General features: G+C 38.2%; 1 protein-coding gene across 11 annotated transcripts in view; it reads right to left on the reverse strand.

Annotated features, from left to right (window-relative positions):
* ADGRG4 (adhesion G protein-coupled receptor G4) overlaps positions 1-27,607 on the reverse strand; it is a 135,783-nt gene extending 108,176 nt beyond the window's left edge. For 7 of the 11 annotated variants that reach the window (XR_013761202.1, XR_013761203.1, XR_013761204.1 and 4 more), the window contains exons 1-2: positions 27,488-27,607; positions 5,097-8,587 (exon numbers count right to left, since the gene is read on the reverse strand). Coding sequence is in view for 7 of the 11 variants with exons in the window: in XM_079124575.1 (XP_078980701.1) it covers positions 5,097-5,166 (70 nt within the window). In the remaining 4 variants the exon portion in view is untranslated. The remainder of the gene's footprint in view (positions 1-5,096; positions 8,588-27,487) is intronic. The other 4 variants (XM_079124571.1, XM_079124572.1, XM_079124570.1 and 1 more) reach the window with 4 other exon arrangements.
* Between the last annotated feature and the right edge of the window lie 392 nt (positions 27,608-27,999).

Below are 27,999 nucleotides of genomic sequence, written 5' to 3' on the forward strand. Positions count from 1 at the left end.
ATAAATGTTCTTACTCACAAAGCCAGAAACCCTCTGGACCATGTGTCAGTGTTAGAGTGCAATAATAGAATGAAGATGACACACAAGGTCCCTGGCCTTCTCGACTTACATTCCAGAGAGAAAGGAAGTCAACAAACAAGTAAGGAAAATAATTACAATTGTAAGAAGTGCTCGGAAGAAAATAAACAGACTGATTAGCTAGATAATAGGAAAAACATGGGTGAGGGGAATAGAAATGTCTATATTAGACAGCACAGTTAAAGAAAAGCCTAAGGAAGAGTCATTTTAGCTCAGTCCTAGGGGATAGAAAAGGAGCCAGGGTTACAAAGATGTGGAGTAAGAGTGACTCAGACATGGGTAACAGCATGTGCACAGGCATTTTGGTGGACAGCACTTGACATTTTCAAGGAATAGCAGGAAGTCAGTGTGTCTAGAGCACAGGGAAAGAAAGGAAGTATGGCTCAGAATGAGGCCCAAGAGGCAGTGGGAGACCAGATCACACAGTGCTTTTTAGGTCTTATTAAAGAGTTTGGATTGCATTCTAATTATGATGGGAACTTCTTGGCAAGTTTTGAGTGAAAGCAGAACGATCTGACTTAATATATTAAGAGATTACTTGGAGGCAGAAGAGATGGGAGAGAGAGAGTCAGACATGGGATATATGTATAGGCGATATCAACTAGACTCAGTGGATTGGATGTGGAGGGTGAGAGAAAGAGAAGGATATAGGATGGCTTGTAGGCTTAGGTAACAGTATACAGAGGAACCATTTCCAGAAGAGGAAAAGCTGCAGATTATTACCTGGCAGTGGAAATTGTAGGCCTTCAGTTTCCCTATCAAGGTCTCTATGTTGTTTTGCTAATAGCGCCCATAATACCTGACCTGCTAGAATAACTCAGAAGAACTTAGGTAATAAAATTTCCAACCAAATATCTTTAAACTCCATTCTTACTTGGGAGGCGAACAATAGGAGGAAAACAGCATTTGAGACCTACTCTTCAGCCTGTGTTCACACCTATCAATATTTTCACTATTGATGAATGAAATTTCTACAACCTACTGGCCTGAGATAGTGTCAGGGTCTATTACCCACGTAAATGACAGCTTTAAAAAGGTGCTATCTTAAAAGTCCTTCTAATCCATCCTATGTTGGCTGCAAAAGCACTATGGCTATGTCAACTCTAAGAAATGTGTATCTGAAAAAAAATTAAAAAGAAATAAATACATGCTCCAGAGTCTGGAAGATATAATTTTCCAGGCAACAGCTGTGAGTATTATTAGCTAGAATGTCAGTTCTTACACATGTAAAGATACACAACATCAACAGTCATAGGAAAATGCAAAGCAAAACCACAGTGAAGTATCACATCATATCACTAGGATGACTGTAATAAAAAAGACAGACACAAACAAATGCTGGCAAGGATGGGGAGAAGTCAGAACCCTCATGTGCAGCTGGTGGGGATGTAAAATGATACAGTCTCCTTGGGAAATGGTCTGCTAGGTCCTCAAAATATTAGTCAAAAAGTTATCATAGGACTCAGCAAGTCTACTACTAGGTATATTCCCAAAAGAAATGGAAACATAAGTCCATACAAAATCCTGAACCCAAATGTTCACAGCAGTATTATTCATAATAGTCAAAAAGGTGGAAACATTTAAACATTCTATCAACTGATGAATAGAGAAATAAAAGGCATCTAGATACCTATAAAATTGAATATTGTTCAGCAATAAGAAGGACTCAACTAATGATACATTCTATACATGAATGAATGTTGAAAACAATATGTTAAGTGAAAGTGGCCAGACTCAAAGATTGCATGGTGTAAGATGTCATTTACATGAAATATCCAAAAAAAAGGCAAATCGATAGAGAAAAAAAGTAGTTTGGTCATTTGCAAAGGGGTACTGTGGTGGGGATGAATAAAGAATTTGAGTTTTCTTTTTGGGGTGACAAAAATGTTCTGTAATTAGATACTGAGATTGATTACACAGCTCTATAAATACATTTTTAAAATACCAAACTGTACAATTTAAATGATAGATTTTGTAGTGTGTTTATTAAATTTCAATACAACTGGTTTTCTAAAAAAGTATTTTCTCAGTGGGCCACTCTCCACAACCTTCCAGAATAGCATTGTCCTTTCTGAGATGATGGAAATGTTCTATATTTGCATTGTCCAATATGGTAGCAACAAGCCACCTGTAACAACTAAGAACTTAAAATGTGATTTGTGTTCCTTAGGACTGAATTTTTTATCTTAATTATTTAAAACCTAAAGAGCTTTATGTTGCAAGAAATTACCATATTGGACAGATCAGTTCTAGAATTTATATGGGAATTTACAAATTCTACTCAAAATTCATCCTCCACTTCTTCCTCACCAAATAAATTCTTCAAGAAGAAAAAATGGAGCTATTTTACCTTTCCACTCTTACCACATCCTGACTAATTCTGACCAAGTTGGCCTCTACAACATAAGTACTGCTTTTTGACATGGGTCTGGGGTCCTCCCATGTCAAAAGGAGTCCTGGTGAAGATGTCTCTGTATATGAGACATATGTCTTTCTGAAGAAAGTTGACTCCAGCCCAGTTTGACTATCCAATATAGGAATAAAATCTACTACAGTTCAAATCATAGAGTATGCCTTCAGCATCCTCTGATGATGTGTCAAAAAGTTCCAGTCATTCTTCCATACAATAAAATGTTTTAAAACACATTATACTCTTTTACATAACAAAGCCTGTAATTCCACTTGATGTGTGTGTGTGTGTGTTATAAGGTATACTTTGGGTCAACTACTTTAGAATTATGACTTTAACTCTGAGACACCAAACTCCCTTATCATGCAAACATCATATGACCAATAGCCAGCACCAGTAAAAGGAAGGAGCATACTATGCACTGAATGTTTATATCCCCCCAGAATTCATATGTTGAAGCCCTAACCTGCAATGCAATAGTTCTGGGAGGTGTGGCTTTTTGGCAATGTTAGATTTAGATGAGGTTGTGGAGGTGGAGGCTACATAACAAGATGAGTGGCCTTATAAGAGGAAGTTGGCAGACCTCCGCCCCCACTCCACCATCTGAAGACACTTGGAAGAAGGTGGTCCTCTGAATGCCAAAGAGTTCTCATAAGAAATCAGATTGGTCAACACCATCTTGGATTTCCCAGTCTCCACAACTGTAATAAACATATGTCTGTTGTTTAAACCACCCTGTTATTTTGTTGTGACAGCTCAAGACTGACTAAGAGAAAGAACTAGGCAACTTAAGTCTTTCAGACAGCCTAAGTCTGGGGCCCTCTCCACTGACTCCTACTTTATTATTTACCTTCTACTGTATCCTTCAACTATTCAGTCCCTGGCCTCAGTCTTTATCCTGTTCTTGCTCCCCTGCTCTTACCCCTTGCACTTTATGGCAGATTTTGTTTCTCATCTCAACCCTTAGTATTCTTCTGTGAACACACTTTGTCCACTCTGGTTCCATCCAGTTACAGCATTTATGACTCATCCTCTGCTTCATCTGTCCTTAATGTCTTCCCCAAAACAACCCTCACAGTTGGGAGGCTGGTGACTCTTATGGAACCTGAAGAGAACTCAACCTTAGTTATACTATTGTTTCAGGACAAGAGTCTTTTTTCCAAGAAAAAAATGATGCATTCCACACCAATCAAAAGATAATTTTATTGTTTGATAACCCAAAAGAATCATTGCCTTGACTTATGAATTTGAGACTAAAGTGTCTGGAAAACCTTGTGAAAGTTTTAAAGTGACCTTTGCAAGTTTAAAAAACACACTTATCATAATTTTCATGTAACAATGGCATTCCTTTAAAAACTCCTCTGGACTTTTCAATATTTCTATTTCATGACCACACTAGACTCCAATGTCCATTATTAAATCACTCTATTCTGTGCCCCATAATACTTCACACAAAACCCACAAGAGTTTTGTCCTATACAGTGCCATCATATAGGTATCCAAAGTTTTTATAATTGCAAATTGCATTAATTTAGATATCAGTACATATTCCCTGGGTTTCTAACCTATGTGTTAAGACTGGGGTTGGATATTTTGGATAAAGAAATAGAGAAAACACAGTTTCTTGGCTTTGAGAAAATAGGCAGGGGAAAGATAAATCAACATCTTAGCAGGTAGGCAAGTTCAGGTGATAGAGTTGCCACTGTGCCCTGTAGGTCCCATTTCAACCTTTATTATAAAAAACATGGTTTCCCATCAGACCCTGCACACAGTAAGGAGCCAGTCAGTGTGTGCTATTGATGGTGATGATAATTTGGTATTTTTCCAAAAGATTGACTCTGAAATCTGAGCACAGTTCAGATTGAACCCAAGGTCAGTTTCATCAGGAATTGTTACTCACTGGATCTTGTGACCTTTTTGCTGAAGACTGATGAACTAAATGAGAGATGCTATCAACTGAATTTAGTTAATATGGATGAGATTGCCATTTTTTAAGACAACCTTCTCCTTAAGTGTCCAAATTACCAGCCACTTCAATGAACTGTCTTAATCATCTATTCACTACAAAATAGAAGCAAAGAATATTTCTCCCCTCCTATTACAGCGTGTGGGTAAGGTCTGGGTCCTTCCAGAATAAGCCTATGTGTCACTGTAAATCAGCAAGCAGCTTTCTGCACACCTCAGCTTCCCTGTCTGCATCCTATGCTCATTGCCATATACATATAATGGCGACAGAAAGAAGGTATCATAATGCCCCAGGGAGCTTTAAGTAAACCATTATGCATGAGAGAAAATAGCCCAAAAGAAAGCCTACATCTTATATTAGTTGTACATTGGCCACCAAATGTCATTTCAGAGTTTCAAAAAGAAATGTCAAAGTCAGTAGTCCAAGCTACAGCATGCTTGAGGTCAGTTCTTCATCAGTAGTACAAAATCCTAAATGAATGCATACATTTACTGAAGCTCCAGCTTGCCCTATATTGACCAAAAAGAGGTTGTTGAGAGGGATCCCAGCAAACCTCCACTGGTAATATTTTTCAAATGACTTTTTTCTAGAAAGTACTGCATATGAGACTTTGGAAGAGATAATAAGAACACATTTTCTTACCTGAGAGAAAGATAAACCTCGACATGATAATCAATCCATAAAACCTCTGATATATGATGTGTTCTTTCATTGTCTAAACCTGTGTTCGAAAGTCAAAAATATGCCCAGCTCAGACTCAGGAAAAATTGTAGGTGACCACACTTCTCTGCATCCCATCCAATAATTTTTCCTTTTTCTTTGAATCATGTCAGTTACTCCCACCCTGGCTGAAACTTCATTGATTTATTTATCCGTATAGTTATTCAATAAATGTTATTAAATTCATACTATGTGCTAGGCACCGTGTTACTCACTGGGAATGCAGTATTTAGAATACAAGATAAAGATACCTGCCCACGTGGAACTGTTAGCTCAGTGGGAAAGATAGACATTAAATGCCTAATTACCAAGTGTGATGCACTTAACATTAATGTACACAACTTCAATTCAACTATTTGCAGTTTTGATAATCCTTAACTTTTTAGTTCAAGGTTTTTTATTTGACACATAATTATACAAATTTATGGGATGCAATGTGATGTTTTGATACATGCATATGTCATGTAACAATCACATCAGGGTTGAAGGGGCACTATGCTAGAAGACCTTATTGACAGAAGTAACTTATCAAATCATTTCTAGTTTTAAAACATATGTTTAGAGAAACATGACTACCATCTGAATAAATTCACTCACCTTCTCTCTTTAATTAATTGTAACTGAAGCTTCTTATTTGGGAAATATCCCCCTTCTCTCAAATCAAAAATTTGAAAACTCTCTTTTCTCAAACCAAAATTTTGTTAAGCCACAAATCCTACTGAAACACATTACAGAAATTTGGCAGTAGGATGCTGATCAGCATTATCTGATTTTAAATAAATACACTTCTGAATGATTTATGAGTGATTTTAAGCATTTCTTTTCCTATAGAATAATGCAGCATATTGTATTTCTTTATACTTTTAAGTGGAATTTGGAGTGAATAGACTCACTTTACATTTAATATAACAGAAACCAATTAGGAAATCAGATGAATCTCAAGCTTCCTATGAGCATCAGCCCATAATCAGGCTCTTCATATTTACCAAGTGTTCTACTGTCAGTCTTATTACAATAAAAAGGGAATTTGTATGACTTGGATGGATTTTCTGAACCACCAGTTTGGAATTAAGGGGGTCTCTAAATCTTTTATGACTTGCAAGGTGAAATGCAGCTTAAATTTATAGTGCTGTGAGAGGACTAGACTGAGAATCAGTAACTAGTGAGACCATACATGTTTCTGTTCCTAATTTTCCTGGGCCTCAGTTTCCTTATCTGTAAAAATGTAGATAATAATCTGCCTATTTCCCAGAGCTACTCTAGAAGAGGATCAAATGAGTCGATATTTTGAAGGCAATTTTCAAAGTATAAAGTAGTATAGAAATGGATATGATCACTATCTATAAAATTGAATTTTCAGCAGCAAACAAGTCAATTTATATCTTCCTTCCTTTTCCTCTAAACTTTTATAACAATTCCAAGGTATGTTTCAGAAACTTACCTGGCAACCTATAAATAAATCAAAGGACATTCACCAACAGAATACTACACAGCCACTAAAAGGAATAAAGTAAGTCAGCAGGAAATGGTGGTCTGGAGAAGAAAGGACAGCTTGAGGACCTTTCCTTTATATGCCACTCAATTTTATATTGCTTGGTTATTTTGCAATGATCATACATTACTTATATAATTTAAAAAATTGAGTAAAATAGAAGAAAAAGGAGAATGGAGAGAAAACAGGAAAAATGGGGAAGGAAAAATGGGAATTAAATGGGTTTCCTTTATGCCACTGACAATTCCATACTGTGATTATTTTACAGTGAGCATGCTGTATTTTAATAAATTTTAAAAAGTGAAAGAAGAAAAGAAGTAAAAGAAACAGAAAGAGAAGAGAAAGAAAAGGTGGAAATTAAGGATTTATAATTTGTTCTCCATACAATTCTGTGCAATTTGGTTATCTTATGATGAGTAATTGTTACTTTTATAATTTTAAAAAATTGTAAAGGGAGGAAGAAAAGAAGGAAGGATGGGAAGGGAAATGAGGGAAAGAAAGGGAGAAAGGAAATACGAAGAGAGACACTTACCTAAGAAGAGAATTTCTTTAACTTCCCACCCCCGTGACACTTGGGAGACTAAAAGAAGAGTTTGCTTTACAAATGACCAGATCTGGTCTCTAGATCCCTGTGTTTGATGTGAAATGGAACAAGAGGCTCATTATCTGCTGGCCATGCCTCAATCACCTTCTTTTCCAGATCAAACCAGCCTCTCTGCTCTTAGCTTTATGGGGCTAATTGACTGTGTAGATCCTCTTTTTGTGACTTGGTGCACGTCATGGGGCTGCTCTCCCAAGCATAAAATTAGCCTGAGCAAAGTTCTCAGGTTATTACCTACCTGCAATAATGTATTAATTTGAGGACTCTTTCCCAATTTTCATTAAGGATTATCTTCAGTTCCTAGTTAATTATTGCTTTAACTAAGTTGGATATATTAAATGGGTACTTACTTAATTAAGGCTCATTTCATTTTATTGAGAAAATGGGGCAGGGGATTAGAAATACAAGCAGAAAGCAAAGGCCAAAAAGGTATTAAGACATTTATGTCTTAGGTTGTCGATAAGGAGAAGGCAGCTGTTTGCCTTCACTGGAGATCTATTCTTCAAGTTGCCTTGAAAATAAATCAATTTACTGAACTAATTTTTGTGTCATTCTTGAGAAAGGGTGTAGTTTTTGTCTCAGAAGGTGTCATTACAGCCCCTTTTGAAGCCACGAAAATGTCACCAAATCCCATCAAAAATTCAGAGTGATCTCCTTCAACCTTCATACTACACAGACAAGGACCCTGAAGTCCACAGAGTAGATTACTTATCCAAAGTCATAGGCAGTTCATGAAGGCAGAGAAAAAGCTAGAACAGATCTGACTCCTAAACCAGTGCATTTTACTCTCCATCTTATACCCTAAGTGGAAAAATTCAGTCTAATAAGAGACTGAGTCAACAAATCTGTAGGCCAGGGTTCTCTATAGGGAAAAGGGCAGGGGAAGTGTATCAGAATCACCCATTATTCATCCCCAAACCTGGAAGTTGTGATTGGTATGGTAGATAAGAACCCAGGTTTGGCAAAGACAAACTAGAGATTGAATTTCAGTTGCACAACCTTGACATCCCTATGTCTTCACTTGTAAAACAAGGATAATGGAACTCACCTCATATTTCTATGATGATTACATGACATACCATGTGTAAAGGTGCTTGGTCCACTGCTTCTCACACAGTTCCAGTGCCACGGCTCCTGTCTAGGACTCCAAGGCTTCTCCTTTCCAACAGGCACAAGGCTTAGACTTTGTGACCTGTCCCCCACAGAGCTTGCAAGAAGTTGTAGGACAATTGTCAAGGAGCTTCTTGGCACTTCCCTGGCACTTGTTGGTACTTAATGCCATGCTTGCCATTGGTCTATCTCCCCACCTAACATTAAGCTCTGTAAGGGCAAGAACTGCATGTTATTCAGTAGGCGACACATAGCCTGACACACGGGGGATGCTTAGTCAATATTTGCTAAATGAATGACTATGCCTTTCCCACCTACTAGAGTGTAGGCTTCCTAAGGATAGGAAAATACATCTCATCTCCTTCTTCCCTGCTCTAGGAGTTAGCATAGTGCCTAACACATTATAGGTGCTTAATGAATGTTTGATGAATTAAAGATTCTCAGGGTGACACTATTGAGAAATACTATGGACCTTTAAGAGGTGGAGCCTAGTGAGAAGTTTTTAGGACATTAGGTGTGCCCTTGAAGGAGTTGGAACTCCAGTCTCTATCTGCTTCCTGACTCAAAATTGAGTGCTTGCTCTAACACATGTTCCCACCATGATGTGCTGCCCTCATGACAGTCCCAAAATCATGTGCCACCCAATCTTGGACTCGAACCTCCAGAACCATGAGCTGAAAGTACTTCTCTTTACAAGAAATAAGGGATAAAAGAAGGGATCTCATGAAAAAAGGGAGAATAGTAAAGTGGATGAAAGGGATCTAGAAAAGGTAGGAGGGGTAGGAAAGGAGAGAAATTGGCAAATGAAATTGATCAACTCATGCTATGTACATATATGAATATATCACAATGAATCCTACTTTTACATATAATTTTAATATACCAATTAAAAATACATAAATAAAAGGAAAGTCAGTTAGAGTAGAGGAAGGGGATCATGAGGAAGGAGGAGGAGAAGGAAAGGGGAAATACTTGGGAATGAAATGGAGCAAATTATATTAAATATGTATGATACGGCATAATGAATCCATTATTATATATAACTATAAGACACTAATATAAACATTTTTTAAAATGCTCTACTTCATATGCAGCCTGTCAGATATCTTGTTCTAGCAGTGGAAAGCTAATACCAAGATGAGGATAATCTGAAGAGAATATATTCATAAATAATTGGATATGCCAAGAAAACTCTCTAGGAGACCCTGATGAGAATAGCTACTTCTAGAAAAAAAAGACTGAGGGTGAGAGCAAAAGTCACTTTTCATAGGATATACTTTTATAATGTTAGAATTTTAGTCATCTACATGTGTTATTTTTTTTCAAAGAAAATCATTGTATATTTTTTCAAACAAAATTCAGTGTAGTTCAAATGAAATAATCAACTGGAAAATGAAGCTTGTGCAAAAAATGAAAGAAGTTGGAGTTCTTTGATCATGGGGAAAAATGCCACCTTGCAATATAGAAGTTACTCAAAAAGCAAGGAATTGAACTATCATATGACCCAGCTATCCCTCTTCTTGACATTTATCCAAAAGTACTAAAAGCAACATACTATAGCAATAGATCCACATCAATGTTTATGGCAGCACAATTCACAATAACCAAATTAAAGAATCAACCCAGATGCCCATCAATAGGTGAATGGATTAAGACATTGTGGTACATATACACAATGGAGTTGTACTCAGCCATAAAGAAGAATGAAAGTATGGCATTTGCTCGTAAATGGACGAATATCATGCTAAGTGAAAGAAGCTAGTTTCAGAAAGTCGAGGGTCAAATATTTTCTCTCAAATGTGGCAACGAGAGAAAAATAAGAGAAAGAAGGAGGGGAAGATCAGATATCATAAAAATGTAGGGAAGATCAGTAGAGTTGAAGAGGGAAACCCAGAGGGAGAGAGGAGGGATGGAAAAGGAGAGGAAATGTGGAATGAAATTTTTAAAAATCATGCTATGAACATATAAGTAAATACATGACAGGGAATTTCACCTTTATTTTATAAGGAGAAAGAGCCAATCAAAAATAAATAAATAGATGAGTGAAAGGAAGATCAGTAGAGTAGAGGAAGGAGAATGAGGGCAGGAGAAGGGTAGGAAAAGGGAGGAAATATGAACTGAAATCAAATTCCATGAATGTACAAATTTGTGGAGATGAACCCAAGTACTATGTATAACTATAACACTCTAATAAAAAAGTCACTAAGATACAATAAATTAATTAATTAATTAATATTTTAAGAACTAAAAAATATGCCACCTGGGTGGGCTTCAATGGGTATCTTTCATTCTCTCTAAAAGGTTATAAGGAGAATGTTGACCATCTGTTCTCCATATCTACAGAGTAATAGGAAATGAACTGAAATTGCAGTGGAAGATATGGGTTAAACATAAATAAGTCATTATTGACCATAGGAGTTGATAAACACCAGAAAAGGCTATCATGAGATGTTATGAGCTATCCATCCCTGGAAACTGGACAGCCTAGATAGCCATATGGCTCTACTGATTTACTTGTCCTCCCACAGACTGAACTGAATAACTTGAGACTGTCCCATATCTAACACTAAAAAAGACCTCAAACTTCTGTTAAAGGTCCAGGCTATCATCATTCCTTTTCCCTTTTCTGGGTATAAGTATACCCCCAGGGCAATTGGGAATGTGGTGAATTCCATAAAACATGACTCCCAACCAAAACCCAGCTGTTTAATTTGGGCTCAACCACAGAATTAGTTAAGGAGCTCAGTGCTAGAGGAAAAAAATCATCTGTATTGGTAACTTCCTGAGACATTCTGAAAGACAATTTTGATTATGATTGCCACCTTAAGCAGTACCATCTAACGGATCACCTATTCATTATCATTCTTGTGTTTACCTTCATACTTTAACTACATATGCTGGCAACCCTTAATTATATGTACTATTGCTTTGTATAACAGTACCACATGTTTTTTAAAAACATGAATTTGCATGCCCTTAGACATGATATTAAATGCATTATACCTCAGGAAAGGCAGTAGAGCTTAGGAACAAATAAAATACTCTGAAGCCAGACCACTTGTGATCCCTAATGTCTCACTACTTCAACTTCCTCATCTGCAAAATGTGATTGATGATGAAGATGTTTATGATGCCCTAAGCAATTCAGCCAGACTCTGTCTCTAAATACAAAAGTGGGCTGGGGATGTGGCTCAGTGGTTAAGTGACCCTGGGTTCAGTCACTGGTCCCCCCCCCCAAAAAAAAAGATTAAAAAAATGTTTATGATGATGATGATAGCTACCTCTAGTGTTCTCGTGGAATAAATTAGATAATATACACAAAGCACTTAGAATACTGCCTGGTATGACATAAAACTTTATAAGTAATAACTATGATTATCTATTCTTTTGCAACTTGTTTTTCAAGCTCAACAGTGTTCATTTAATCAACAACATTTGAGTGCCCACTATGCACAAGGAATAATTATAAGATGCTAGGGTTTTGGCAGTGAACAAATAACTCTCTCAACCTCATAAAATATATGTTCTAGTTGGAATAGATAGTAAAAAGAACATAAGAAAAATGTAACATATCAGAAGGCAATAAATGCCATACAAAAAGATGGAACGGGAATAGGATTTCTGGAAGGGAGGATGGGGAATTCATTTAACCCAGGGCCTTGCACATGGTAGGTGAGCATTCTACCACTGAGTTACATCTCCAGCCCTTTTTATTTATTTTGAGACAGTGTCTCACTAAGTTGCCCAGCCTGGCTTTGAATCCTCCTGCTTCAACCTCTCGAGTGGCTAGGATTGCAGACTTGAGACACTGTGCTCATGGAAATGTAATTTTAAATAGAGCAATGGAGGGTATCCTCAATGGTACAGTGACATTTGAACAGAGACCTGAAGAAAGTAAAGGAGTGTGCCAGGCACCGTAATGCATGCCTGTAATCCCAGTGGCTCTGGAGGTTGAGGCAGAAGGATCCTAAGTTCAAAGCCAGCCTCAGCAACTTAGCGAGAACCTAAGTAAATAGCAAGACCTTATTAAAAAAAAATACTGGGAATATCGTTCAATAATTAAGCACCCCTGGGTTCAATCCCTGGTACCAAAAAAAAAAGAAAAGAAAAGAAAAAGAAAGAAAAAGAAGAAAGAAAGAAAGAAAGAAAGAAAGAAAGAAAGAAAGAAAGAAAGAAAGAAAGAAAGAAAGAAAGAAAGAAAGAAAGAAAGAAAAAAAGAAAAAAAAAAAAAAAGAAAGTGAGGCAATGAGCCATGGGGACATTTGGAGAGTGACCCAGGCAAAAGGAAATACCCTGTGTGCACTGAGTGCTTGAAGACTTTCTGGAAAGTAGTCCTAAGGTCAGTGTGCCTAAGCACAGAGAATAAAGGGAAAATAATATAAGAAGAGGTAAGAGAGGTCACAGACCCAAATCACACAGGTTCTTATGGTTCATATTAAGAACTTTGGCTTTACCCTGGAGAAATGGGAACAGATTGCAGAGTTTTAAAAAAACCTTTTTTATTTTGAAATAACATCAAACTTACAGAAAAGCTGTATGAAAGCAAAAAAAGCAGTCATATCCCTCATCCAGATTCTCCAATTGTTGACATTTTGCCACATTTGCCTCATATATTTTTGAATCATTTGAGAGTAAATTGGAGACATCATGTCCCTTCACTCCGAATTCCCAGCAGGCATTTTCCTAAGAACAAGAATAGTTTCTTACATAACTGCAATTATCAAAATGAGGATATTTACATTGATGTAATACTACTTCATTTACAGACCATATTCATATTTAGCCAACTGTCTCACTAATGTCCTCTATTGCATTTGCCCCCCTCTGATCAGGGATCCTATCTAAGATGATATGCCACTTTTAGGAATCATGATTCTTCAGTTTCCTTTTATCTGGAAATGTTCCTCAGCCTTTTTTTTTTTTTTTTTTTTTTTTGACTGATGACATTGACATTTTTGAAGTTTTCAGTCCAACTATTTTATAGAATATTCTTAATGTGGGTTTGTCTAATCTTCCCTCATGGTTCAGATTACGCATTTTGGCAGGAACAGCACCAAAGTGATGTGTCTTTCTCAGTACATCACATTATGACACACAGGATGTCAATTTGTCCCATTGTTGGGAATGCAAACTTTGATCACTTGGTTAAAATGATGTCTGCCAGATTTTTCCACTGCATGTCATTATTATTTTCCCATTTGTAACTTATAAGTGATCTGTAGGGAAACATTTTGAGTCTGTGCAAATATCCTGTTCATCCTCAAATTTCCAACCAATAGTTTCAGCATTCACTTCAAGTTTCCATCTAATGGTTGCCAAACAATATTTTTCTTTTTTTTTTTTTTTGTCATTTTGTCTACACTTATTAGTCAGCTTTCTACTGAGAGTTCCCCTTTATCTCATATTCATTTTTTGTCATTATGAACTCATAGATTCATATTTTAATCAATGGGTTTCTACCTATTATGAGATTATAAAATATTATATTTATGCTCAAATTGTCCCAAATTTATCCAAAGGGAGCCCTTTCATACTGATTTCTGTCTTTTTTTTTTTTTTTTTTTTTTTTTTTGCAGTACTGCAGATTGAACTCAGGTTGAACTCAGGGGCCCTCTGCCACTGAGCTGCATCCCCAGCCCTTTGTATCTTCTTTTTATTTTGAGACTGAGTCTTGCCAAGTTGCTGAGGCTGGCTTGAACTTGGGTTTCTCCTACCTCAACTTCCTGATTTGCTAGGATTACAGGTATGCATCACTGGACCCAGCTTCTGTGTCCTTTTGACATGTCCCCATCATTCCTTTAGCACATCCTTGCTTTCCTATACAAGATGTTCCAGGTTTATTTTGCATTCTCCCTGCCTCATACCTAGAATCTACCCTCATTCCTTTTAGAGAGAAATGGTGTCTAGAAACCAAGATCCGAGTCATGACAAGTTTGAGCAGAAGAGTAACATGATCTGACATGTGTTAACAATATCACTTAGGCTGCTGTGTTAAAATTGATTCTAAGGGGACTAAGGAGGATGCATCTTTGTTAGCAGAACAGACTTCTTTCTCTGCAATGCAAATCTGATCATGTGACTTTTCTGTCAAAACTCCTTGATATATCATATCACTTATAAACTTAAAGTTCTGTGACATTACAAAGAAAGGTCTTCCATGGTCTGATCCTTTGGAGTTTCTCCACTTTCATCCCCCAATGCTCCCCTTCCTCAAATTCCATATTTTGCCTATAGTAAACCATTTAGAGTTCCCCAAATGCCCATTATTTTCATTCTTCTGTGCTTTTGCAAATGCTGTTCCCTTTGCCTGGTACATTCTTTCCACAACCTATTCTATACCCCTCAACTATCTCATTCTTCATAACACAGCTCTCTTTTTCCTCTGTGAAGTCTTACCTGAGCAATTTCCTCCATTTGCATCCCACCCCAGGACTCTAGTGCTTCTCCTTCAGTACTCCAGTTCTGAACTGCCAAGATAAAGGAAAAATCACCTTTTGGGGTTTCTTTTTTCCTAATGTATCAAAGACCATGTTTGGTCCTGTTGGCATGAATTTCAGGTTCATAGGCCCCACAACAAAAGTGAAGTCACAAGAATGGAGTGCTAGAGTCCTTAAGACTAAACAGTGGTAGTAGGACTACCAGGAGGGGAAAAGCCTGCTCAGATAACCCTGGAGACATTGGTAGACCAGACATGGAAAGCACCGAGGACATGAGGAAGGGGGAGGTATGCAGGCTTGGTAGACCAGAAACCATAACTCAACTACATTTTGAGACTTCTATAAGAACATGACCCTTCCCTAGTTTCCTCCAAATCTTAACAGAGCCTAATGATAGCCTTCTTCCTCTTATTCTCTGACAGAAGGCTATGGTCATCCAAGTAGGTCACAACCTTTAGGCCAGCTGGAAGACTGTGTAAGATGCCTTACTTAAGTTAGTTCTCTGGAAAAGGTCTACCTTTCTGAAACTTTTCCCTCAGGGTCTTGGAAATGAGTCTCATTAACAGCTCTTAGCATCCATCAAAGTTCTCTTATATCAACCCAGTCAAAGACTACCAAGAACAAATCTTAGTAGAACAAGTGGATTTTTTCCTTGTTGCAGCATGGGAAAACACACACCATGGGCATCTATGGGGCATCTAAGTAAGAGGAAGTAAGAAAACTTTATTCCAGGATTTTGGTTTTGGTTGGGTGAGTTGGGGAAGCTTTAAGAAAGCAAGAGTTCACTCTAGATTCTATCATTTGGTACCTTTTTTTTATCTTTGGAGAGGGGGTTCAGGCCAGAATGAGGCAAAAGCTGTATTTGGAAAAACTGTAACAGTCATTTGTATTACCCAGGAAAGGTAAAATGTTTGGCATTTGTGGGCTGCACACCAACTTTGTTTTTCTCTGTGCTTAGACAAACTTATGAACTGGACTTGTTTTGTTTTACTTTACCATGATCTTAGGAAAATCTTGTCTGATACAATTCTCTGAGATTATGTCCCACAGGAGAATAACGTGTTCTCACTATAACTGCCTGGCCAGCTTACACCAATAAATTGAGGCCTAGCGATGAACATCAGACCAGCCCCTATGTGACAGATTGCTTTTCTATCTCTTTTGGCCAAGGGTAGATGAAGTCATACAGCAGGGTGTTGGTCCATGATATCCAGTCTCCCCATTGCTGATCAGGAAGTTGTTTAGAGATAGTCTGTACTTGAACTATGGTAAGACTCTCCTGCTTCCTGCAGGATGAGTTTGTGCATTCTCTGATATAAAAATGGCTGCATGATAAGAATACAATATAAAAAGACTTTGGAAAGATTTCATCAGCCTACTGTAAGATAAGCAATGATCAGACACAGACTTCATAACGGGTGTCAAAGTCAAGAGCTAGATTATGAAATCCAGGCAATGAAGTCAACCAGGTCTACTTTAAACAACCAGGTGGCTTTTGTTCAACCTACTCAAACTATTATGCTTTCCCTATAGTATTTGCATAGATGGAACTGGAATATTTGCTGTAACACAACTTCCCCCTTGGCTAGGTAACAGGAAATCAAGAGCTATATGATTATCCATGACCATTCTTCCTAATGAATTTTGACTAGTTTCTTCAACTTCCAGAGCAGAAGTATATTGTTTGACTTCTACCTGACAGAAACAAGTTTCAGAACACCTTTCGAGTTGTGGTATGGCCATTGTGGGAACTACAGCTCACAGCCTAAGCATAAAGAAGGAAGAGATTATCTCTCTTAAAAGTTCTCTTGAATAACCTGTGCGTTTGCCTGATTTTGGAGGTTACAGGTGTCCTTTTTTTTTTTGCAGTGCTGGGGATTGAACCCAGGGCCTTGTGCTTGCAAGGCAAACACTGTACCAACTGAGCTATCTCCCCAGCCCGGTGTCCTTCTTAAGAAGTTATGAGCCACTAGGAAGATGGTGGTTTTAAATCCCTAAAAGTTACCCCCAGAATGCAGTATATAGTAGTGTATGCAGGAGGTACATAAGAAGGTGCATTTGGAGATATATAAGAAGTAGTACCATTAGTGGAGCATAGAATTTATTAGAGTATAATTATCATTTACTACACTAGAAGGGAGCCCTTTGTGTCTCTCAAAATGGACAAATCCCTAAAGTAGAGTTAAATAGTTCCTCCAATGAAGGTTGAAGAGAGGAAACTGACCACCACAACCAGGATATTCCCAAATGAGTGCTCATTCCTGACTCATTACATCTTTCTGATAGGATTATAATGACTTCAAGCAGAAGCATTTTGTTGATGTGAGTTCACGATACAATTTTTTACTAGACTGAAGGTTAAGGTTTATGTTGTGAGGAAAACAAGCACCAGAAGACACCTGTAAAAGGGAATCTGCCTCCTGAAGTGTTTAAAGGAACAGCTATTACATTTTTGTCAGCAGGGCAAGGCAGGGGGTGACATGTTCAGCAATCAGTTAACTTCAGAACTGTGGTTATGGGAAAAACATATAAGACAGTTTTATTTTTTTTCTTAAATTGTAGATAGGGAGGCAAAAATAATAGGATAGAGATAAAAGATGTCACATTAGTATTCTAGAAGGCATCTAAGTGGAATAATAGACAAGATTAGTAGAAAAGTAAAAGAATTGAAAAGGGGGTTTCTGTAGAGTCAGAAAATTAATGTTGTTCTTGTCAACTTGAGTGGAAACTGCCCACCTCTGAAATCAGCAGCTTCTGGAGGATTCCTAAGAATCTAAAACCCAAGGTCCACAGATGAAATGGATGGATGTGCAGTAATGAACATGAAGTTATGTATGTCTTTTGAATTGAAAACTATGAATTCAGGCATCACCATGTTGGAGTTTTAAGGCTGTGTCAGTTGGTAGCAGAACCTGATAAGGTCCTATTCACTGGGATTCAAGAGCAATGTTTCTCTAATGTCTTTGCCAGAAGACTAACCCTCTAGGTTGCAAATCATAGAGAGGCTGTTTAAATAGGAATTGTGGAATGTATTTTGTACCTATTGGTGATAAGTTAGAGATATTTATGAGTCCATTGTATTAATAAATCATGTTGGCTAGTAATGTGGTAGAATCTAAGATTGAGAGTGAAATTCAAAAATAGGATAGTCTACAATTAATTCATAAGATAACTTGTAGATCCCAGAGAACAATGATCTTGTAGACATGGAAGTTAATGGTAATACATTAGGACACAAAAATTTTGGGGTTTCTGTCAGCTTTGCTAGTTTTAGTTTTAGAATTCCATTAATTCCTTCTACTTTTTATGAGGACTGTAGACAATAAGGACAGTGATGTTTGGGGATAAAAGATAGAACTTTACAGAGCTCCTTAGCAATAGTGTCAGTAAACTGAGTTCTGTTGCATGAGAGATAACTTTGAATTCCCCAGGCTGGGAAAATTAAGTCAAAATATTAGTTTTTCCATACCTAGGGCCTATTGTAGTTTGCATTTTGTCCCCCCAAAATTTATCTGTTGAATGAAGCCTAGCCTCTGTACCTCAGGATGTGACCTTGTTTATAACTAGGTTCTTTGCTGAGGTAGTTACTTAAGTTAAAATAAAATCATTAGGGGGTTGGGGATATAGCTCAGTTGACAGAGTGCTTGCCTTGCAAGTACAAGGCTCTGGGTTCAAATCCCCAGGACCACAAAAAAAATCATTAGGGTGGGCCCTAATCTTCACTAAAAGGTAAAATTTGGACACAGGCACACATAAAGGCAAATTGATAAGAAACCTAATAGAACTGTACAGAGCTCCTTAGCAATAGTGTCAGTAAACTGAGTTCTGTTGCATGAGAGATAACTTGGAATTCCCCATCTACAAGCCATCTACAAGCCAAGGAGAGAGGTCTAGAACAGTTCCCTCCTTCCACAACCCTTTGAAGAAACCAACTCTGCAGCCCTCTTTATTTCAGACTTCTAGCAATATATTTCTGTTTACCACCCACTCGCCAGCTTGTGATACTATCTTACAACAGTCCTAGCAAACCAATACAGAGTTGTAACCTCTGAACATAAACAATCACAAGATATATTTACAGCTATTAAGGAGGTATTTGTATGAAGCTCATTTGCTCAAAGGGCCCAGAAGGCTTTGGTTCCTGTCTATGAGCCACTTTTCCTGGTTAACCAGGATTGCTGACAGATAGGAGATGTTCTGGAAGTATCTTCAACAATACCTTTAAATATTACTCCCAACAGCTGGGTGCGTTGGTGCACACCTATAATCCCAGTGGTGTGGGAGACTGAGACAGGAGGATTGGGAGTTCAAAGCCAGCCTCATCAATGGTGAGACACTAAGCAACTCAGTGAGACCCTGTCTCTAAATAAAATACAAAATAGAGCCGCGGATGTGACTCAGTGATTGAGTGCCCCTCAGTTCAATTCCCAGTACCAAAAAAAAAAATTAGTCCCATCAATGTTGGTTTCATAGCATGACAAATTTATCTCCACTATTGTGCATAATATCATGGACAATTTTTGCTGAATTCCATTTTAAAAGATTTGGTGCTGCCAGTCAGCCATCCCACCAGTGCCAAATATTATTTTTATGCAATAAATCTTCAGATTTTCCCAATATCTTTTTTTCCCAATTAGGGGCTTATCTCTGACAGTACCATGATCTCATTTAATTTCTCTAAGGTTTTTCCCTTCTGAGTGATTACAGGAGCAATTACCTTAGCCAAAGCTAACCAAGTGGTCAGCTAAGGCTTTATCCTGAGATTCTAGGTCTTTGTGCTTTTAACTATGCACCACTTTTATTTTAGCTATTTTCCTCAGTTAACAGCAACTGAAAGTTCTTTAACTTATCCATTTTTATAGGTGTTTCTGTTGAGGTTGAAAAATATCTTTATTTTGAAGTCAGATTAACCTAAAATCACATATTTACTATCACTATAAATATTTATCCTTTTCTCTTTTGTCAGTTTATAAGTCTACATGATGACCACCAATGAGTCCATCTGAACTGATTTAATTTCTGTGAGTTTATCTTTGAAGGATAAATTTAAGTCTACAATAGCATGTCCTATTTGTGAGTTTTTTTGGTTGGCTCTTTATGTGTAAACAATTAATAAACACAATTAAATTCAAATTTCTCAAGGGAGTTACTCTAGATCTATGCAGTATGTAGATAGTTTTTTGTTTATTTTGCTTTTTACAGAGATGAGCACCTAGGTGTTTTTCCTTTGTTAGGTAAAAGAAAGAAACTAGGTTAATAATGTTTTAGCAATGGACAACACTATGTCCTGTGATGTGTGAAAGAGAAAGCAACAATGATTTTCAGAAGGTTAGGAAACAAACTAAATATTAGCAAGTGTTTTGTTTTTATTATTGTTTTGTTTGTAGCACTGGGGATTGAACCTAGGGCCTTGTGCATGTTAGACACATGCTGTACCACTGAGCTACATCTCTGGCAAAAGTATTGCTTTTATAATACAAGGGTTATTACAGCATAGAGAACTACTGAATTTAGTCAGAACTAAACTAACTGAACTCTTCATATATTTTGCTAATGCTATTGTGACACCTAAAAAAAGGGTATGTCTTGGCTACTGAGTCTAATGAAAGACCAAAATAAGCAATTAGTCTCTGATGATTCCCATGTAATTGAGTCAGTATTCCTAGTACCTCTTTTGGTGCTTTATGAACAAAAATGGCAGTGGGACTGTGAATCTAAAATCTTGGGGAAATTTTGTGATAATAATTACTGTATCAGTCTTTGTGCTTATACATTAATATGGGTCTTTTACCTTTTGAAGTGTTTAGTCATTGAAATATACTCATATATAACTTGTCCCTAGTTCAGGTATATCATAGCTCAGCCTAGATCATAGTAAGTTGATCACAATACAATAATGCAGTCTGGAATGGGCCAGGGTGTAAATACAGTCTCACTCCCTGGGACAACTCAGATACTGCAGGAAAGCCTGAACAAAGACATTGCAACATTCACGAGAAAGCTCATTCCAGAGAATGGTCAACATCTATCCACTAACCAGGTGAGCAATTACTTTGACATCAATCAAGGCACATAAAAAGAAATAGATCTGGCTAACAAGAGGTACAAATGAATGGGGTACATAGAACAAGTAACAGAGATGAGTCCCTAAGCCAGGGTTTAGGGGTGGAATTCCCCAAGATAGACTATGCATTTACTATTTGTCTATGGACTGATTACTTGTTTTCAAAGAGAATTGGAGATAGTGTAGAAGGATTCATTCAATGCTGCAATAGAATCAAGTTTTAAACAAACTAAGCAATAGAGTATAAAGGGGAAAAGATACTTACGCAGGTAACCTGGTCCAGAAGTAAGACAAAGATTCAGTTGTAGAGTTACAATTCCCTCAAGCAACCAAGGGGAGCATTTAAACTAGGGGGTGGAAGAAAATTTCTATGGTGATCATGGACCTGGACTTTGAAAGGTAAGTGGTATTTGCATGGATAGAGATAAAGTAGCAAGCACTTCAGTTAGAGGGAGAGAGCTAGTTCTTACACCAAAGCCTAAGTAAGGTGTCTGAAGCAGAGATGATGAGGAGGAGCCATAAAAAGTGGATAAGACCGATGGAAGGGGGCAGAGGGACAAGAAACAAGTGGCACAGGATACTAAACATTTGCCATGGAATTGTTCTGGGCTCCTTTGTAATAAAAGGTTTTGAAGAATGCAAAACTTAATTAGAGATAAGACTTGGGAAAATAGGCTGGATAATAGGGCAAATGTTGTTTCAATGTGACTACACGTGAATGCCTAAGTCTGGAAGAGGGACAGGGACGGGCTTTAAATGGTAACAATGGTTGCTATGATGTAAGGAGTCCATGACGTTATAATATCAACAGGGAGACTGGGTGGGGACAACTGAGGATAAGGGAGACAAATGGAATGGAATCAAGAGAGATTTCAGTGATCTCCTACCTAAAACAGGCTTTGAATTAATTTCTATGCATATATAAGTATGCCAGGATGAACCCAACTACTATGTATAACTGTGAAGCTCTAATTTAAAAAAATAACCTTCTGAAATGGCACTTCCTTCCCAAGGGAAGCTGTGCATAGGGAGGCACACATTCTCTGGTTGCTCATATGTCATCATAAGGGTCTCTCTAAATGGGAGAAGGGAATCCATGTGAAGGAGGAGCCATTATGCATCCATTATGAGGGGTTGATGGTCCCTTATATTAAGGTTTCCTATTAGTGAAAGGTGAGTCAGTGGAAGCCCTCCTACCTAATCAAGCCAATGTGCTGATTTCCATGGCAATACCTAATATCATGAGATTTGGCTCTTAAAAAAATACAGGTTCTGTAGAAGGAAGTACTCATCCATTGATACCTCCAATATCACACACTGTACCATTCCCCAAGGAAAAGACTTGAGATGGTTCAGAAAACACCGTATCTATTAATAACACATTGCCATAAACATTTCAGAAAAAGATTTTCTCTAACTGACTGAAGGACCAAAAGGAGAGAGGAGTAGCTACACCTCCATTGGGAAGATTGATGGTCTCTCCATTAAGGTTTCCCATTAGTGGAAGTAGGCCAATGACTGACCTTCTACTTAATCAGGGCCACTGTATGACTAGCCAGTGCTCATGTCTCCTACCACCCCCAGAATGTGAAATCATAGGGTTGCACTACAAAAACTGATAGGGGTGGTCCCAAGAGGTAATGCTTCCTCTATGATGATATCTGAACCTCCACACATGCACCTTCCCTAAGAGACAGAATTTAGAGTGCCACAGACGTCATCACTTCCATAACCAATACCTACATATACACCTCATATTTCAGCACAAGTTTCTTTCGCAGGATTAGGAGACCCATGAAAGAGAAGGATCACAATGCCCCCGTGTGAGGCATAATGTCATTTCTAAACACTGTTTCCCATTGGTGTCATATCAGCCAGTAGCTGCCCTGCTTCTTGGTGATATCATCAGTCACCACACACAATGTGTTTTTAAACACCCCATATACCCAAAGCATAGGATCTGGTTATTAAGACAAATAGGAGTGGTCTTATAAAATAGTGTTTCCCATGTCACACAGTCACACCCATACCCTGCACTCTATCCCAGAAGAAGGAGATTAGAGGGGTTCAAGAGATGTCACAGACATTACTTTTCAGACATCTGCATAATGTGATCTCTGAGTTGCTGAGGAACCCTTACCATCAAGGAGCCAAGATGCCTCCAATGTGAGGTATTGATGGCCTCTCCACTAAGGTTTCCCAATGGCTGTCCTCCTACTTAATCAAGGGCACTTTGTGGCCATTCAATGTTCTCCCTTCACCCCAGAGCTCCAAATTATTGTTTTGTACCATGAAAATTGATAAGAGTGGCTCCAGGAAGAAATGCTTCCTTTACGACATCTGCACCTCCAGACACGGTACAGTCAATAAGGGTCAGAATTTAGTCTTGCAGATGCTTTCCTTTCTATTACTAATATTATTAGTAATACATTACTAATATACTACTATTTGTTTTTCAGTGCAAGTTTCTTTCTAATTGGCTAGAAGGATACTCAAGGCACAGGTATCATTAATTCATCATTTTGAGGCATTATGGCCTCACGAACTGAAGTTTTCCATTAGTGGGAGGTAGTCAATGGCTGCCCTATTTCTTGATCACTACTCAGCATCAGTAGCCAGTGTGTTTATTTATTATCTCAGAATTTCAAATCGTAGGATCCTCTGTCAGTAAGAGGAATACAAACCCTAGAATTCCATGCTCCCCCATGAGGCCCTTATATCCAAATACTGCAATCTATCCAGGGAAGGAGATTAGAAGGTTACATAAGTTATCCCTGACATTACTCTTCACATCTCCATAAAAAGTTCTCTCAGAGTGCCTGAAGAGACACTTGGGGAGGGAGGAGCCATGTTACCTCCATGGTGAGGCATTGAGGTCCTTTCTGCTAAGATTTCCCATTCGTAGGAACTGGCCAATGGCTACCTTCCTATTTAATCACAGTCTCTGTATCACTAGCCATTGTGCTTGATTCCCACCCTTTACAGACTCAGGGAACCCTGGAAGGTTTAGGTTTCTACATATAACATCCACTTCAGCATAGTGCTTCCTTTCTGGGGAAGGAATTCATTGGGTTGCAGAAGTCATCTCTTAGTTTACTATTCACATAACTTAACAAAGCCTTCTGTAAAGGCTGAAAGATTCATGGTTGGAAGATCCATGGTTTTCTTATGGTGCTGAGTGGCCCCATAATCTACAGATTTCCACTGGTGGAATCTGAGCCAATGGCTGACCTCCTACTTAATAATATTCTTCTTTCTGCCAACCATGGGTGGAGTTCATGTCAGATCTAAAGGTGAAAAGGTCTCTCTCCCATTACCACTCTCCTGAGTATACAAAAAGCACATACAGATTTTATGAAGAGATGAGTTAAAAGCTCATAGTCTTGAGACATTAAGTGCAAAATGTCACTTAGAGTTTGTGGAGTAGGATAGACATATTACACAAAATGAGAAAGATATTTTTAAAATCTCTCAGCCTAATTATATGTAAATGTATATAATATAGGCTCTATAAAATTTACATATTATACAAACATACAATATTGATTAATTAATGATGGTGTTACCAGTCAGAAAATGTATGGGCCTTTTCCTGACCCCATTTGAATCTTTTGAAACTGATTTTAATTTGCTTTTGGGATATATATGAATTGGGCCATGGTTGCTATGGAGATCTCAAAGCTCATCCAAACTTCTCTGTGGTTATGTCTGAAATTATGTCTTTGGGGAGATTCAAATTATGAGAATGAGGACTGTGGGTGTCTGCCTCTCAAGGTGCCACTTGTTATCAGCTACCATCATCTACTAAACTGGAAAGACTCATAGATTCCCAATCTTAATAGATGATTACATTTCATAGTAGATCTTTTATCCTGTCAACCACCCTGAATAACACACCAAATTAATTTGGGGGCATAAATGGATGTGCTTTTTAGGAGAATTTGGCTCTATTTTCAGCTGTGAATTATGCATTAGTAAGAATTATTTGGACAGCATTCATCATCATTTCCGAAGTTAATGAAATTCCATTACACTTTGGTACATTTTCATTTCACCCAGTGGTAAATTAATTCTCCCTCACTCTTTCTGTCTCTGTCTCTTGCTCCTCTTTTGCATCATTTACAGTAGTTACAGAAAGGGAACATGGAGAGGCTTCATAAGAAGAATAAGTTAAATAAGGGCCAGGAAAGACAGATGTTACTGATTCCATGTATAATGATGATGTGCTCTGTAACTCAGTGCCAGGATGAAGGCTGCCTGTTTTCTGAGCTGCCACTATTGTTTCCACTGATCCAGAATTTAGGGCAGGGCAGGGTTGGAGCTGGGAAGCTTATCTGGGTTACAACTTAGAAGTCTGGTCGCTCATTCCCTTGACACATGGCTTACACCTGTGAGCCATCAGCAGCAGGTAGAACATGCCACCCAGCCACATTGCTGAAAATACTTCTTGACTTGGCGGGGAGGGCTCCTTGAACAAATGAGAGAGCCAATGGCATTGCAAAGTCCAGGTTTACCACACTGAGAAGCCAGCATAGAGTTCTCCTCAGTGCTGAATATTTGTATCTATTACCACTCTGGTCCTTCCCTGGCCAGCACCCCGCATCCACACCTACTCATGGTGGGATCCTGCTCCCACAGGTTCCCTGCCCAATAATCAAACAAATGTCTTCTACCTAGTTCCCTAGAAACAGAACAAAGTGCATCCTGGAAGCACTTTGACTCCTCTCTCACAGGTGGCTCTGTATGTTTCTAGACTTTTCTTCCAGCTAGTAGTGTAGAGTTAAAAGGGAGTTCTGACTCTGAACACAGAAAAGACTGGAGTTTGAGTTCCTTGGACTACTGTGTGGACATTGGCAAGTTCTATACCAACTTCATCTATAGTTTCCACAACATAAATACCCTCTCACACAGACATATTATGAGGAAGAACTGAGATAATATATGGAAAAATATCAAGCACAAAGGCTACAACTTAGGAAAGGGCAGTTATTATTATCACCTGCTCATTCTAATGTTTACTGACTACTCCCTGATTGCCTCCTCCTTTTCTCTTCAGTTTTCTGTTTTCTGTTTCCTGCCTATCCTCCCTGAGGCTTAGAGAGTTAACTGAAGCATGACACATGTGACCCCAAACATCACACAAAATATAGGAAGTTAGGGCTTCCTTGTATTTTGTTTAACCAATTCATTAATTCCACCACTGAGTTCCATCAGGCACTGTGTTAGACAAATGTGTGTGTGCGCGTGTGTGTGTGTGTGTGTCTGCGTGTGTGTGTGTTTGTAGAGTGAGAGAAGAGTGGGAGAGAACCTGTTCTATTCCAGATAACATTAAAGATCTCTCATTTGAATAGGCCCCTGTATGTGCTGGGAAATGTTAGGTGTCATGGAATGTTTTAGGTGGAAAAGGATGTAGATACTAAAGCCATCTCATAGATGAGGGAGGACGTGAAATTAAGAGGAAGTTTATTTTCAAAGTGTCCAGTGGTTCCATTATAGAAGTAATAGATAACATCGTATAAATCTTCTGCCTTCAGGCAGATTTGTTTGTTATTTACAAAGGAGAACGGAACCTTTGAATCATTTAAAGAGGGATGAGGTTTCCAAATTCCTAACTATCAAAACCATACAAAACACATCAGTATCCATAACTGAATAAGTCCTCAATCAATTCTGTCACAATTATTAGAAATGACCATAGTCAGATGGATTGTTTTCTGGTTGATGGTATTCAGTCAAACTGGCCAGAATGAAATCAACCAGATGGCAATATCATTGATTAGACGGTCACTGGTCATTTTCTAAGGCCCCAAAATGACTTCTCAATGAGTAATTCAGACTCCTGCTTATATATAGTAGTTACCACTTTAGATTACTTTTCAGCTTAATTTAGTTGTCCTGTGTAATAAAAAAATGTATGTTTATTCAGATTATTTAATGTTCCTTATTTCAATTAACTCCAGACAGGTCCCCTTCAGAAGCAAAAGGCAGAGAGCACAAGTTTATTTGCCTATATTAACCAAATTGGCAGGTACTCAGGCAAACACAACTATGGTAACATCTGTGCAGTAAGCTGCCTGGAGCTCCTGAGCCAGGAGAGTGATTTGAGTCAGGTGGAGATAAGAGGGGCCTTGGCTGTAATTTATAGTCATTGGGGAAATGACAGACTTGGGAAAGTGCCCTACTCTTGCTGAAAGCAGAAGCCATTAATGAGGGGAAGTCATCAATATTGATTGTGAAAGGTACAGTAAATCCTGTGACCACATGCATCCCCTTATCAGAAGATGTTCTCCAAGAGTCACCAATCCTGGAAATCTATACATAAACCTGATAACTAAAAGGCAGCATGAAAGCAGCATGATATAGACACTGCATTGGACTGGGCACCATGGAGCCTGAGGTCTCGGTCTCTCTCTCTCTCTCTCTCTCTCTCTCTCTCTCTCTCTCTCTCTCTCTCTCTCTCTCTCTCTCTCTCTCTCTCTCTTCCCCCCTGGCCCTCAGGCCCTCACCAGGTCCACCTACAAAAGGAGACAAATTACACTAGATATCTATCTACCCCCCCATTCTACAATGCTCGACAAAGAGGGAAGTAAAGAAATAAAAATATCCTACCTTTGGAAGGAGTAGGTATTCTGTCAATGGTGAAAGTATTTTCCAGAAGCATGCAATTTTAATAACAATATTGGTAGCTAAACTCTTCTTTTTGCACAAGGTTTCAGGTTGAGATCATGAACTTAAGTCTTCCAAGTTCTTCATTTTGACTGATTTACTCACCACACAACACATGGACACTACTATTTTTAGTTCCTGGCCCTGTCAGGACTTGCTTATACCTTTTTTTAGTCCCTGGCAAAGAAAGTTCCACACTAGAAAGGAGACTGTTACACATTTTCATTCCACTTTGGTTGAACATTTCTCATCTCACTGGAAATATATGAGTGAACCAGATACTCTGCATCCTTGCTGGCATTTGATATTATCAGTTTTGTCTTTGTTTTTGTTTTAGTCATTCTAATAGGCATACAATGATCTCTCACTGTGTTGTTTGTTTTTGGTTTCATGTGTGTGTGTGTCTGTGTGTGTTACTGGGGATTGATCCCAGGGACCCTTAATCACTGAGCCAC

Source organism: Sciurus vulgaris (assembly GCF_902686455.1).
Source record: "Sciurus vulgaris genome assembly, chromosome: X".
Classification (NCBI taxonomy): Eukaryota; Metazoa; Chordata; class Mammalia; order Rodentia; family Sciuridae; genus Sciurus; species Sciurus vulgaris.